The 15,909-nt window shown below is 43.1% G+C and overlaps 1 protein-coding gene across 8 annotated transcripts in view; it reads left to right on the top strand.

Annotated features, from left to right (window-relative positions):
• SPAG17 (sperm associated antigen 17) overlaps window positions 1-15,909 on the top strand; it is a 202,896-nt gene that overhangs the window by 88,909 nt on the left and 98,078 nt on the right. For 3 of the 8 annotated variants that reach the window (XM_075904849.1, XM_075904827.1, XM_075904833.1), the window contains exons 14-18: window positions 287-517; window positions 6,234-6,311; window positions 7,508-7,606; window positions 14,029-14,090; window positions 15,270-15,386. In XM_075904849.1, coding sequence (XP_075760964.1) covers window positions 287-517; window positions 6,234-6,311; window positions 7,508-7,606; window positions 14,029-14,090; window positions 15,270-15,386 — 587 coding nt within the window. The remainder of the gene's footprint in view (window positions 1-286; window positions 518-6,233; window positions 6,312-7,507; window positions 7,607-14,028; window positions 14,091-15,269; window positions 15,387-15,909) is intronic. The other 5 variants (XM_075904852.1, XM_075904841.1, XM_075904866.1 and 2 more) reach the window with 5 other exon arrangements.

Here is a 15,909-nt window from a genome sequence, read left to right on the forward strand (position 1 = left end):
GAGACTCCCTTTAGTGAGCCTGAATGTTCAGTGTCAAGATACAGTAAGTAATAAACATCCAAGCCCCTTCAATTCCTTTTCTGCCATCATAAGGCACAGGTCTAATAATATCTCTGACCATCATCAGATTAATCCATTAATCATTACTGAAATTACCATCACCATTAGCTCACTTGTTGGCAGCCTTAATAGCAATACTAAGGAAAATATACTCTTGACAGTCCTCTGTTTACCTTTCACTGAATTATAAAGACAATGTCTGTGGGTGGTTTTAATTCTCTTCCAGAATACTTGAGTTGGGCTGAAGTAGAAAGAGCCTTTAAAGTGTTTACTTTTGAAAGCCTGAGACTGACTGGTTTGGATGACTCTGGCTTACTGGAGGGCTCAGGGTTGATGCTTGGAGGTGATTATGAAGTATCTTATATCCCCTGGGATAATCCAGCCAGGTTTGCAAGACATCTGAGACGACTATCAACTGTGGAAAACCTGTTTGATGAGAAAACTCCCAATGGCTCAGGTAACATCACCTTTATCAGCGTTGTTCTAAGAAATTTAAATATGCTGTTCATTAGACTCTTTTTCTTTTACATTAATTCAGAAGTATTTGTTGTTCCTGGGATGTGATGATTTTCCTGTTTTAGGAACCATTCAGTGAATGAATATCCAAGTAGAAATACTAGATAATGACATAAACTGGGCATTTTGCATGACATAATTAAATAGTTTATTTAAATAAGTCTTTAAAAGCAGTATCTATGTAAAAGAGTGTTGCATAGCAGGTATCAGAAAATTATTTCAGAGATTTTTATATAAAAGTATATTTTAAAGACATAAAACATTGAAATTATACCATTAAACAGTTGTTTTACACGATACGTATGCAACACTACGTAATGCAGGAGTTGGTAACTGTTTCAAAGTTTCTCTTTTCTTAGATGTTTCAGAAATGCTATTTATATGGTATATAAAATACTGTCTTATCTTGTCATGAAACTGAAATAGTAATTTTAAAAACTTTGATAATAGTAATAGGTGTGTGTAAAAGATTATAAGCAATACTACAAAAAGAAGATCATTTAATACTTGAAACTGAATATGGACAGATTACATTTTCGATACAATAATCTCTCAACAATTTCTGTCAATGGGCCAAATCTTAATCTCACTGAAATATGTTTATACCAACAACCAATGCAGATGAGTTTATATCCTAATTCTACTGATGTCAGTGGGAGTTTTCCCATTGATGTCAGTGGGATTAGGATTTAACTTGGTCTGCATTAGTTGCTGATGTAAGCGTTTTAAGAACATCTGTATTGAACTCAGTCAGGAAAGGCACCCAAGGATATCAATATCTGTAAGTCTGGTATCATTCTACTTCTACTGTTCAACTGGATTAATGAACTCTGGCCCTGATTCAGCAAGGTACTTAAGCATTTGCCTAACTTTAGTATTCAAGTCGTCCCAGTAGAGGTAATGTACATGCATAAATACCTTCCTACATCAAGCTCTCAAAGTTTAATGCCCGTTCAGTCTTAGCAACTGTAATAGTGACCAGAGAGTGAAAGCCAAAGTCAGAGGTGAAGTGTAAAGTATTGTAAATTAGATCACTGAGGTTATGTCTAGACTTGCAGGAAGATTGATGCTATGGCTGTTGATCTACATGCATTCGATTTAGTGGGTTTAGTAAAGATCCACTAAATCAAATGCTGAGGACATCCCTGTTGGTGCCATCTCCCTCTTAAACTCCCTTTTCTTCAGCCCCCTGTTCTCTTCACTCCCCCTGGTCACTCTGCCTCTGGCTTTTAAAGCCTGGTCTCCTAAGTCAATCCTATCCCCTTGTTAACCACACAGGGAGAGGGTGATCACAAAGCAGAGTGACGCTGATCAAGAGAACAAAGGATCAAACACTTACATTCACCAATGGTCAGACAACAATCAGACCAGAAACAGAGCCTGCTCTCAAGCTGTGGACAGTACTTCAGCCACCAAACAGCTTTGAATGCTTGGTCGAGGGCCTGGAAAAACCCCTAAAAGTTTCAATGCCATTCATGATTTGAAAGGATCTTTCAAAACAGCCTCCGCCCATATTACTGCTTATGGGCCACTATCACCTCCAACAAGTGGGTGCTTCACATCACCCTATCTGGCTACACTATCCCTTTCAGACCACCTGCCAAATCTCCCTTCCCTCCCTCTTCAGGGACCCTTCCCACAAGACACAACTTGGACAGGGAAAAGGGTTTTTGGTATTTTCTAACCAAAAAGAAACCAAGAGGTTGGAGACCCATTCTTGATTTGCACAGACTAAACAAATATGTAAAGAAGTAGCATTTCTGCATGGTCACACTCTCCACCATCATCCCAGCGTTGCAACAAGGGGACTGGTTTTCAGCCCCCGACCTTCAGGATGCTTATTTTTGCATCCTATCCATCCCATCCACAGGAGGTTCCTGAGATTCACACTATGCTCAGATCATTACCAATACCGGGTCTTACCTTTTGGCATCTAGAGTTGTTTCCAAGGTATTGGCTGCAGTCACAACCCAGCTGCACACCATGGGAATAATTATATTCCCATACCGCAATGACTGCCTGCTCAAAGCCACATTGTATACCGAAGCAACATGCTCGTCCACAGTACCAATAGAGTGCTTTTAAAAACTTGGCCTCCAGATAAACTGGGAGAAATCATTGATCTGCCCCACCCAAATCATACAGTTTATTGGTGCCCATCTAGACTCCATGACAGCACGTGCTTATCTTTCTCAAGACAGGTTCTTCATTATCCAAACTCTAGCCAACACACTTTACTGTTCCCCATGCTTTATGGCCATAGAGTGCTTATAGCTACTTAGGCACATGACAGCAACCATTTCAGTAGTATCTCATGCCTGAATCCATATGCCCGGCCTACAAATATGGTTTTCTAAAGTGTTCAACCACTCAGGCATTCCATGACCCTTTTGCACACCATGATTCACTGAGTCATATCTCTTCTATGTGAACCAAGCAATCCAATCTGTGCATGGATGTCCCTTCTGTATCTCAGGCCCCCTCATGCATGCTTACCACGGATGTGCCATGAACCAGATGGGGAGTTCATATGTGAAACACACCATTGAAGGTCTATGGTCACCTCAAGAGCTCTCCGTACACATAAATTTACTAGATCTCTGAGCAATGCTCAATGCGTGTCAACATTTTCTACTCATAATAGCCAACTATAAGTGGGTTGCCCTCAGGGAGGGCTGGCTCCCCCTTGTGGTCAGTGAGCGGCCACTCCAACCCACTACATTTTCCGCTGTCAATTGGGGAATTAGCAGAGGCTGCGAGTCTGCATGTAGGTCCTCCCGCCAGGCGAGCGGAAACCTAGAGTCTAGAGCCTGGCTGCAGTCTAGGGTGAGTAGTAAGTAGACAGTTCAATGCCCGGCCTCAGCTCAAGGTGGTCAACAAATAAGCAGTTCAGACACCTGACCTCAGTTCGAACGGGCTGTAAAATAAACAGTTCAAGGGCCCGGCCTCAGTTCGGAGTGGGCAGCAAAAATAAACAGTTTGGAGCAGGCAAACAAATAGCAGTTCTAGTCAAGCCCTTGCTCAGGTCATGGCATCAGTTAAACAAACAGCAAAGACATCAAAGCCAAACCCTGATTCAGGACCTGGCAGCAGGCAAACAAACCGCAGTTTAAAGCCGAGCCCTTTCTCAGGGCATGGCAACAGGCTTAAATAGCAGTCTAAAGTCAGGCCCTTGTTCAGGGCTTGGCAGCAGTGAGTGTTGGCTGCAATTCAGGCACAGCCAACGGGGGGGAGGGGGGTCTGCTATTCGAGAATGGAGTGGCAGGGGGGATGCAGGCCCACCCACACCACTGTGTCCCAGCCCCGGGCCCTAGTAGCAGCAGAGCAGTCTGCTACTGGGTCAGCGGGGATCCGCTCCGCAGTGCTGCCCAAGCTCTGTCTCAGCTAACCAATAGTCAGCTTTCCCTGGGCTACTTTCAAACTCCCCTGAGGCTGTACCTGGGTTCTGGGCAGGCCCTCAGGGCTCCAGAGCATTAGCAGCTCTGGCCAGGTGGAGAGTCTGTCTGGGTCATCTGGGAGCCGCAGGCCCGGCGGCCAGGGCCAGTGCTCGGCCTCCGCGGTGTCTTGCTCCTCCAGCGAGCGCAGAGTGGAGGCTTCTGGCTCCTTCTGCCGCTGGAGGCTTGGCCTGCTTGGCAGGCCTTTTATCTCCCTGGCCCCTCGTCCTGATTGATTGGTCAGGTGCTTCGTTAGGGCCAGTTGTTGCCCACCAAGGCTCAGGAAAGGGTGGTTCCCCCTCATGGTCAGTGGACAACCACTCCGACCCACTACACCAACAAACACATACAGATTCTTACAGACAACATTGCCTGTGCTTTTTTATATAAACAAACGAGGAGCCAGATCTCAATCCCTCTGTACCAAGGCCATAAAGCTGTGGAATTTCTGCATCAACCACAGAATTAATCTTTCAGCCACAAGTATACTAGGAGTTAACAAAATAATGGCAGATGAACTCTGCAGGCATTTTCCCTAATACCATGAGTGGGTGCTCAACAACACAGTTCTGCATCTTCTCTTCTGCAGATGGGGTCAACCCACAATTGATCTGTCTGAGACACTCCACAACACCAAATGCAAGTGATTCTGCACCAGAGCAGGCATCAGTCAGACATCATGCAGGAATGCCTTCCTCATACCATGGAAGGACAAACTTTGTTATGCCTTTCCCCCAATACTACTACTCACCAAAGTGATCCAGAAGATTAGGATGGATGAAGTCATGCTCATACTGATAGCTCTTGCTTGGCTGAGACAACTATAGTACCCCTTCCTGCTCAGGATGTCAGTCCAAACTCCAATCATGCTCCCTTTCCAATATGACCTCCAGTATGACAGCCTAGCTCCTCCATGACTCTCACTGGCCGAATTAAAATTATCTGGACAAGTACAAAAAGTCTTCATCCACAGCCACAAGCCTTCCACCAGCTCATCATATATTACAAGTGGAAATGCTTCTTGACATGGTGTGCCTTCAAGGGCATGACCCACTATCCGTACCATTATCGTTTATATTGGGCTACCTCCTCATCCTTAGACAATCCTCACTCTCAATTAGTTCCATCCAAGTACACCTAGCAGCAATTACTGCTTTCCACCACAAAATAGATGGAAGGTCTGTCTTTGTGCATCCAACAACATAACACTTCCTAAAAGGTCTGCATGTCTTGTATCCAGATGTGATACATCCTACTCTATGGGATCTTAGTTTAGCGCTGCAGGCCCTAACCAGGCCACCTTTTGAGCCCCTTGCCTCTTACTCCTTAATGCACCGATCGATGAAGGTCTCCTTTCTGGTCTCCATTGCATCCACCTACCGTGTTGGGGATATAGCGGCTCTAAGGCCAATCCCCACCTTCACAGTATTCCAGAAGGATAAAGTAATTCTCCGTACCCACCCAAAATACCTAAAATTGTTTCTTCCTTTCACATAAACAAACCGTAGAACCTACCTATAGTCTTCCTAAAGTCACATGCCAATGCTTTCAAAGCTTTCATGCTCACACTAAACGTTAGATGAGCTATGGTGTTTTACCTTGACCTTCAGAAAAAACTCCTTATCTCTTTGTGGCAATTGCTGAACATATAAAGGGAGAAGCCATATCAAAACAAAGGTTATTCAAATGGATCACGGAATGTATCAGACTGTGTTACACTTGCAATGATCTTCAACCTCCGTTGTGCTTGACAGCACATTCCACCAGAGCAGTTCCTATGTCCACAGTATACCTTCAGAAATGTACTGCTCGCAGGCATTTGCAGAGATATCATCTGGGCATCACAACTCACCTTTGCTAACCATTATGCACTTTCCTATGGTGACACTTCCATGGGTGCCTTGATACTGTCATTGGCTTTCCGCATATTCTGAAGCCCTGACCACCAGGGAGTGAAACTGCTCATTAGTTACCAGACATGGAGCATCCACAGGGACCTGTCTCAAAGAAGAAATGAAGTTATTCAACTCTTGCAGTTACTGGAGTTCTTTGTGATGCATGTACCTGTGGATGCTCCATTCTGCTTTGGACTTAGGGAGCCTCTAAGATAGAGAAGGAACTGGAGGGCTTGGGCCATGCATGCAGGATTCTGATTGGCATGGTGCATACCAACGGCACAGTGCATGTGTGGATCACTAGGGACTGCTTCAAAATTCAATCCAGGTGCCAGGACAGCACCAAGACCAAACATGGAGCATCCATTGAGACACTCATTTCGAAGAACTCCAGTTACTGCCCAAAGTGAGTAATCTTCATTTCCTCTTCCTGCATCAGTTACATCTGCTTAGACTCAATGACACTCAGATAGACTTAGCAGAGCAAATTCAGAGATGATGTGTTAGAAGAGCATATGTTAGATATTTATTAGTGGATAGTAATAGAAATGTAGCCGTGTTAGTCTGGTGTAGCTGAAGCAAAATGCAGGACTATGTAGCACTTTAAAGTGCTACATAGTCCTGCATTTTATTAGTGGATGTGAGACTACAAGACTCTGAGGTTGTGTCTACGCTGCACCTGTAACTTGAAATAAACTACATGGTTCAAGCTACGCGAATTGCGTGGCTTATTTTGAGCCAATTTCAAAATAGCTGATTGTGCCTACACAGCGCCAAATTTTTAAATAACCCACTATTCCAAAACATCCCTTACTCCTCGTGGAATGAGGTTTACAGGGACATTGGAATAGCGAGCCCATTATATTTTAAAATAATGGGCTTGCTGTGAAGATGCGGGACAGCTATTTCGGGTATCCTGAAATAGTGCTGCTATGTAGACGTAGCCTGAGAGATTAAGTTGGTGCAACATATATATTGGAAGAGGGAAGAAGATGGAAGTAATGCCAATTTAAATTCCCACTAGTTTCACTTAGACTGACTTCTCAATTTGATATGGGGGTCCATTAAAAACTTGTCAAAAAGTTATCTGAGTATCCAAGCATGATTTTCTAAGAGTATCTGAATAAGTTCTGTTTCATTTTCTGTGTCTGGTAATAACATTTCTTTAGCTAGCCTATGTCTGAAAGCTTTGTCATTATTATAGTCTGACTTTAGAAGTGGGAATGTGTCATCATGCCGATGGGAGCAACTCTCCCAGCCCAAGGAGAGAGACTCACACTAGCAGGGATAGAGCTAGTGCACTAAAAATAGCAATGTGAATGTTTCAAATCAGGCAGAAGCTTGGTCTGGGGATCCTGAGTTCTAACACAACAGTGTCCACGTTGCTATTTTTAGCATGCTTGTTCAAGCTGCACTTCTGCTAGCGTTAGCACTGTTAGCATAAGTCTGTCTGGGCTGCGAGTCTCACTCCCAGCTGCGCTGTAAGCATATCTTGATTGGGAATGTTTAGAATAATAGAATTAGATGGCTAAAATCTATCTGATCATTTAATGCACGTGCTGGGGGATGCTGCATCTCATGAAACTGCTTTCTGTTGCATAGAACCTACCCTAAAAGAAAATCTGCAGTTTTGTAGTGAAGATTTTTTGAAATTGAATCAGGAAGAGAGCAGCAAAGGACAATCAGGATCTTGCTTTTCAGGTAAATGGAATCTAAGCCTGGACTGTTTCCCTTTCCCTGGCATCCAGTCCAGCATTATTCTCAAGTGCCTTCTTCCAATCTAGTTTTAAATATCTCAAATAATGGGGCTCTTGCCACTTCACTTGGAAAAAATATTCCACCAAATAACAGATGTGTTAGGAAGAGAGGATGGAGATCATAGAATTATAGAATACTAGGACTGGAAGGGACCTTGAGAGATCGAGTCCAGTCCCCTGCCCTCATGGCAGGACCCAGTACTGTCTAGACCATCCCTGATAGACATTTATCTAACCTACTCTTAAATATCTCCAGAGATGGAGATTCCACAACCTCCCTGGGCAATTTATTCCAGTGTTTAACCACCCTGACAGTTAGGAACTTTTTCCTAATGTCCAACCTAAATCTCCCTTGCTGCAGTTTAAGCCCATTGCTTCTTGTTCTATCCTCAGAGGCCAGGAAGAACAAGTTTTCTCCCTCTTCCTTGTGACACCCTTTTAGATACCTGAAAACTGCTATCATGTCCCCTCAATCTTCTCTTTTTCAAACTAAACAAGCCCAATTCTTTCAGTCTTCCTTCATAGGTTATGTTCTCTAGACCTTTAATCATTCTTGTTGCTCTTCTCTGGAACTTCTCCAATTTCTCCACATCTTTCTTGAAATGTGGTGCCCAGAATTGGACCCAATACTCCAACTGAGGCCTAATCAGAGCATAGTAGAGCGAAGGAATGACTTCTCATGTCTTGCTCACAACACACCAGTTAATGCATCCTAGAATCATGTTTGCTTTTTTTGCAACAGTGTCACACTGTTGACTCATATTTAGCTTGTGGTCCACTATAACCTCTATATTCCTTTCTGCCGTACTCCTTCCTAGACAGTCGCTTCCCATTTTGTATGTGTGAAACTGAATGTTCCTTCCTAAGTGGAGCACTTTGCATTTGTCCTTAACTTCATCCTGTTTAACTCATACCATTTCTCCAATTTATCCAGATCATTCTGAATTATGACCCTATCCTCCAAAGCAGTTGTAACCCCTCCTAGCTTGATATCATCTAGAAACTTAATAAGCATAGTCTCTATGCCGATATCTAAATCATTGATGAAGATATTGAACAGGTCCCAAAACTGACCCCTGCGGAACCCCACTTGTTATATCTTTCCAGCAGGATTGTGAACCGTTAATAACTACTCTCTGGGAACGGTTATGCAGCCAGTTATGCACTCATCTTATAGTAGCCCCATCTAAATTAATTTGCCTAGTTTATTGATAAGAATATCATGCGAGACTGTATCAAATGCCTTACTAAAGTCTAGGTATACCACATCCACTGCTTCGCCCTTATCCATAAGACTCATTATCCTATCAAAGAAAGCTATCAGATTGGTTTGACATGATTTATTCTTTACAAATCCATGCTGGCTGTTACCTATCACCTTCTTATCTTCCAAGTGTTTGCAGATGAATTCCTTAATTACTTGCTCCATTATCTTTCCTGGCACAGAAGTTAAACTGACTGGTCTGTAGTTTCCTGGGTTGTTTTTATTTCCCTTTTTATAGATGAGCACTATATTTGCCCTTTTCCAGTCTTCTGGAATCTCTCCTGTCTTCCATGATTTTCCAAAGATGATAGTTAATGGCTCAGATACCTCCTCTGTCAGCTCCTTGAGTCTTCTAGGATGCATTTCATCAGGCCCTGGTGACTTGCAGGCATCTAACTTTTCTAAGTGATTTTTAACTTTTTTTTTATTTTATTTTATCTTTTAAACCAACCCCCTTCCCACTAGCATTCACTTGTGTTAAGCATTCCTTCTTCAGACTTCTCAGTGAAGACCGAAACAAAGAAGTCATTAAGCATCTCTGCCATTTCCAAGTTTCTTGTTACTGTTTCTCCCTCCTCACTGAGCAGTGGGCCTACCCTGTCCTTGGTCTTCCTCTTGATTCTAATATATTTATATTTCAATCTTCTGATATATAAAGTTGTCTTCAGTGCAGTCCAAGAACTTATTGGATAGAAAGTGCCCCACTATGTTAGTTTTCCAACATATATCTGCATAGTTGAAGTCCCCCATCACCACCAAATCCTATACTTTGGACAATTTTCTTAGCTATTTAAAAAAAGCCTCATCCACCTCTTCCACCTGGGTATGTGGCCTGTAGTAGACTCCTAGCATGACATCACCCTTGTTTTTTTACCCCTTTTAGCCTAACCCAGAGACTCTCAACACATCCGTCTCCTACATCCATCTCCACCTCAGTCCAAGTGTGTACATTTTTAATATATAAGGCAACACCTCCTCCCTTTTTTCCCCACCTATTCTTCCTGAGTAAGCTGTACCCTTCTATACCAATCATGTGTATTATCCCCCCAAGTCTCTGTGATGCCAACAATGTCATAGTTGTATTTATTTATTAGCACTTCAAGTTCTTCCTGCTTATTACCCATACTTCTTGCATTTGTATATAGGCATCTAGAATACTGATTTGATCTTACCTCCCAGTTCTGTCTTGTCCCTCCTTTCTCTCTGCTATTATAGCCCTCATTCCCTCCCATTTCTGATCTCCCAGGTCTCCATCTTCACAGCCAGGCATTCATCTCCAGAATGCACTTGTCTCTGCCTGGACCCCTACCTTTGACAGGAAGGATCAAAGAAAATACCACCTGTGCTCCAAACTCCCTCACCTGTAATCCCAGGGCCCTGTAGTCACTCTTGATCCACTCAGTGTCACACTTCGCAGTATCATTAGTGCCCACATGGAGGAGTAGCATGGGATAGTAGTCAGAGGGCGAGATAATCCTCGACAGTGCCTCCGTAACATCTTGGATACCGGCCCCTGGCAGGCAGCATACCTCCCAAGATGACATGTCAGGACAACAGATGGGCGTCTCCGTCCCCCTCAGAAGAGAGTCTCTGACCACCACTACCCTACGTTTCCTATTCGCAGTGATGGCACCAGACCTCCCAGCCTTGGGGGTACAAGGCTTTTCCTCCTCTATTGTAGGGGGTGATTCCTTATCCCCTGTATCAAGAAGAGCATAACGGTTTCCTAGTACCACGGTGGAAGGGTTTGGAGCACAGGGGTGGAGCACTGCCTGCTGCCAGAAGTAACCAGCTGCCAGTGTCCACCCTGATCCATCTCCTCCTCCACCAGTGATGTGTCAGCAGTTCTGTGTACTGGGACAGCTACCTCAGCTGTCTCCTCATGAACTCAGTCCAGGAATTGCTCATGGATTCGGATGCTTCTCAACCTGGCCACCTCCTCCTGAGAGATTTCACCAGCAGGCACCTTTCACATTGGATGGTTCCCCCAGCCTGGATATCAGTAAGTGGGAATTGCAAGCCACAGTCCCTGCAAAACCACACCAGGATCTGAGTGGAGGCATCCATGGTCAGGTGCTCTGTCTGGCTACAGGCACAGGTGGAGGAGACAGAAGCAGTGCTGGCACAGGTGTTGCGGGTCTTCCTGACTATCATAGGCCTCCATCTGTCAAACTCCCTCTTAAACTCCCCTGTCTGCAGCCCCCAGGTCGCTCTGCCTCAGGCCTGACCTAAGTGAGTAGGCTTGTGAGTCACACAGGAGAAGGCTGATCAAAGGCAATCAAGGGAACAAAAGTCAGGCACTCAGACCTAACAGCCACAGCAACTGAAACTGAAGTCACCTGAAATCAGAATCAAAATTCAAACAATCGAGCAAACTCACTCACACCAAAAGCTAGCACTCTCACTCTCACCTGGTAGCCTGTTCAGCGGCAGGATCTCTTGCTCTCCCTCTTAAACTCCCCTGTCTGCAGCCCCCTGTCCGCTTCGCATGCACTAGATATCAATGGCTAGTGCATGACTATCTGGAATCATGGTACAGATTGATTTGCAATGCCTAGATCCCACAGATGAAGAATTTACCAATCTGCATTGAGAACTATCACTCTTTTGTGCACAAATATAAAGTCAAGCAAGCTCCTCTGTGGATTTTATCTTCAGATACATAATAAATACACTGAATTTCTATCCTACTGCACAAGGACATCTATCTATGTATAATATTCTCATTTTTTTGAATCATAACTACAGATTTTCTGCCAAGAGTCTTGAGGAAATGTACTGCTTTGTGACACTTCCTGTGGCTTGAGAAAATTATCTGAGATTTGAAATCACAGGTTAAAATTTACCAATACAAAGTGCTCACCTTTGGCCTCATCTCAGCTCCATATATTTTTACCAACTGCATAACTGTAATAGTAACATATCTCAGGCAGAGATGAATATGTCTTTCCTTTCCTGGTCAACTAATTACTGAGGGGCAAGTCCAGAGACCAAGTCTTTTGTCATTTCCAGTTCTCTTCCATAGTTTGGGTATGATTTTAAACAAAGGGAAGTCCACTTTAGTACAAACACAGTAAATCGAGCTCCTTGGTACAAGTTTGAGAGCATTTCTGCTGAATGAATGATTTCAGGCAGTTTGTTACCTGTGTCTGTCCCTCACTCTCACTCTTTAGCTACTACCATATATGCCTGAAGTTACTAGGTCATAAGGCCACGTGCACTTATGTAGTCCAATATGTGAGATTGCACCTTCATCCTTTTCAGGCCTGGTTGAAGTTTGCATACCCGCAAACTGTCAGTTATTAGATAGCCTAGTGCCTAGGCCTCCACCCATTCTAGAATCCCTGGAGTGGTGGATAAATCAGACCTGTGTTTGTGAAGGGGCTCTTTTTGCCCTTCCTCCACTGATCAGAACCATAGTTACTGATGCAATAGATTGAGGAGCACGTCTGAGGACATTGAAAGCTCAAGGTTTGTGAGAACAAGAAGCTTCCCTTCATATCAATGTCCTGGCACTTTGAGCCATTTACAACGTGTGCAAGCTTTTTGCATGCTGATCAAGGATATAGCATTGCATATACTCACCAACAACACCTTTGCTCCAAATAGCTTTATCAGGAGGCAATAAAATCTTGGCAGCTTTGCATCAAGAACAGAATTCCTTCACCTCCAGTATCCCAAAATAGTGCCATAGTCTAGACGACCCGAAGTCCTTAATGGCAACACCTCTGTATATACAATTTTTTCAAAGACAGTGTGATCCTAAGGCCTCATGTCCATTCGACTCCCACCCTACCTCCCCTTTGTCGGAGTGTCCGGCAAGAAGGAACTGAGATGGGGCAGCGCTGGCAGGGGTACTTATGCCCCGCCATGGCGGCGCCACTCTAGGGGACGCCCTGCTGGCACTACGGGTACCGCTAGGGAAAACGCTTTGGAAGATGTGGTGCACGCGGTGCGCACGTATTCTTCTACATGTTCTTCTACATGCCTAACAATTTTATTCTTAACTATTGTTTCAACTAATTTGCCCAGTACCGACGTTAGACTTACCGGTCTGTAATTGCCAGGATCACCTCTAGAGCCCTTTTTAAATATTGGTGTCATGTTAGCTATCTTCCAGTCAGTAGGTACGGAAGCCGATTTAAGGGATAGATTACAAACCACAGTTAACAGTTCTGCAATTCCCATTTGAGTTCTTTTAGAACCCTTGGGTGAATGCCATCTGGTCCCGGTGATTTGTTCACGTTAAGTTTTTCTGTTTGTTCCAAAACCTCCTCTAATGACACTTCAATCCAGGACAGTTCCTCAGATTCATCTCCCACAAAGGACAGTGCAGGTTTGGGAATCTCCCCAACATCCTCAGCCGTGAATACTGATGCAAAGAAATCATTTCGCTTCTCTGCAATGGCTTTATCATCCTTGATTGCTCCTTTTGTATCTCGATTGTCTAGGGGACCCAGTGGTTTTTTAGCAGGCTTCCTGCTTCTAATTGAATACACTGGGAAAGCAGGGTGGAGAAACGTCCACTTCTACCTGTGCCCTGCCTATTGTGAGTACAAACAGACGATGTCATATCTACAGAGTTGCCAATCGGGTATCGGCATTAATTTTTCAATAACATTTTATCCCCATAACAGAATAATAATTTTGCTTACAGTGTATTTGCTGAAATAAGGCTAATCAAACCTTACGGTTGTGGATGGAAACTAGCTACTATAGGGTTGGGAAAACATTAACTCTTCTCTCCCTCTGTACAGCATTATGCAATTGATAAAATACAGTATATGTGTGTTCCTCCTTTCTCTAAAGAATCGGGTAGTAGTCTCTTGTGGTGGTGGAATTCTGGACTTGATGAAACAATGGAAAGCCCTGTTTTCTTATGATCAACTCTATGGTCAAGCATGTGATTGGGTGCTTTATCATCATCAAAGCAGGGGCCTTTCCATAGTGATAAAGGCAAAGCTTGAAGGGATCCATGTATCTTTCTGATGGGTGAGATACAGTTTGCCCACTACATAGGACTAACAAAGATGAATAAGCCGAATAACAAATTCTGAAAATATCTGAAACTCTAGCATGTTTCTTCTGTGTTCAATTTCCAGTTCATATAGAAAATAATGACAAAGGTGGAGGAGACAGTCTGGATGATCCCCTTATAAACAAAGTAAGAAATTAATCACTTCTGAAATGTAGAAACTAGTATGGCTAAGATTTTGTCATGTATGATTTTAGTAAGTCATGGACAGGTCATGGCCAGTAAACAAAAATTAATGGAAGCCCATGATTTGTCCCTGACTTCTGCTGAAAATATCCCTAACAAACTGGGTAGGGAGGTAAGTTCAGCACTCACTACTGCAGGGACTCTGGGGTTTCCCTGCCACAGCAGTGGGTGGGAGCCTGGGGTCCCCTGCGCAGTGACTGGGCAGCTCAGGGGAGGTACAATGACAGCAGTGAGCTCTGGGGAAGGGGCATTCCCTGCCACATGTATCACCTGTGTGGGTGGAGATACTGTGGAGTCTCCTTGACCCACAAGGAACAATGTCTAAGCAGCTGTGAGGGGTTCCCACATGAGGGCTAGGGCTGTGGGGGGAAGGGGCTGGCTGTGATCTCTTGTGACATAATTGTAGCCTTAGTGATTAATATAGTGAATGGAATAAACTATGTTCTGTTGTCACAAATGAAGGAACATTAAGTGAATTCCTTTTGCCGGGGATTCCTTGGTGAATCTCCATGTGTGTGTTAATTGTATTATGTCTTGGGATAATATGATACATTTGAATAGCTTTAAGGTATTGTAAAATCAGACTCTTGAAATTCTGCACTATACGAAAAGGAGGATGGAGGGAGCCTTCCCATGGCAATGCTGTGCTACTTATTGAGTGCAAGAGATTAATTTTAGCATAAGAGGTTGAGAGACTGCCATATTGTAGACTCACTAACAGATTTTGTTGTTTGGCATCTTCACAAACATCTGTCTGCTGTATAGCTGTAGATATGTAAAATCATATTAAAGTGACTTCACAAGCCCTGACTGTAAGTCTGTAATTGCTTACAGCACACAGAAGCATATAACCTAACAATAGAAATATTTTGATTATGTTGACCTTAAAGAAGTCAAAGCCAAAACCTTTTTGTCAGTGTTTATTCTTATTAAAATATTGTCATGTAGATTTACACATGTGCAGCTTTATGCAGTTAACTATGTTCCTCCACTTGACACTATCTCTTCTGTATTCTGTTCTCCCTCATGCTTCTCATTCAATTAACAAGATTTAATTCAGTTTAAAACAACTGAATACTAACATTTTTTTTGGGGGGGGGGGATTTTTTTATATACTTTGAGGTTAAACCACAAAGGTGTGGCACACAGACAGATTTAGAGGAAATACAAAAGACTCAGCAGCGACATTTGACAGACTGGACTTTTGCTGAACATTATGAGCCACGTCTTCTTCTTCAGGTATTTATGAACTCTGATATGCATAGGTACAATAGTTCTGGAGGCTAGTGCATAGAGTACTAATAAATGGATACAGAGTATTTTACTGATTCAGATTTGTTCCTGATAAATGCTGTTAATACTCATTATTCTTCAGCTGATTTTTCTTCTTATCCCTAGGATTGGTTTTTCTGTGCAGTACGTTGGTTGAAAGGTTTGGGAAAGCTTCTCTGTGTCAATTTTATGCATAAATGAAAGACTTAAGTCTTCATGACTGTCAGCTAGACCAAAGGGTCCAATCCTTCAAGTTCTCCACTTGCAATACTACCACAGACATAAGTGAAGTCATGTCTAGAAAATTATTTTGAAATAACTTATTTCAAAATAATAACTCCTGAAATAACTATTTTGAAATAGCACATCCACACTACAAGGCAGCATCAAAATAACACAGAATTATTTTGAAATAGTGTGCCCACTGATTGGAGCTTGCATCACATTTAAGGCCCTCAGAACTTTTTCCCTAAGGGACTTCTTCACCCAA

This window comes from Pelodiscus sinensis, chromosome 1, assembly GCF_049634645.1.
Source record: "Pelodiscus sinensis isolate JC-2024 chromosome 1, ASM4963464v1, whole genome shotgun sequence".
In the NCBI taxonomy this organism is placed as follows: domain Eukaryota; kingdom Metazoa; phylum Chordata; order Testudines; family Trionychidae; genus Pelodiscus; species Pelodiscus sinensis.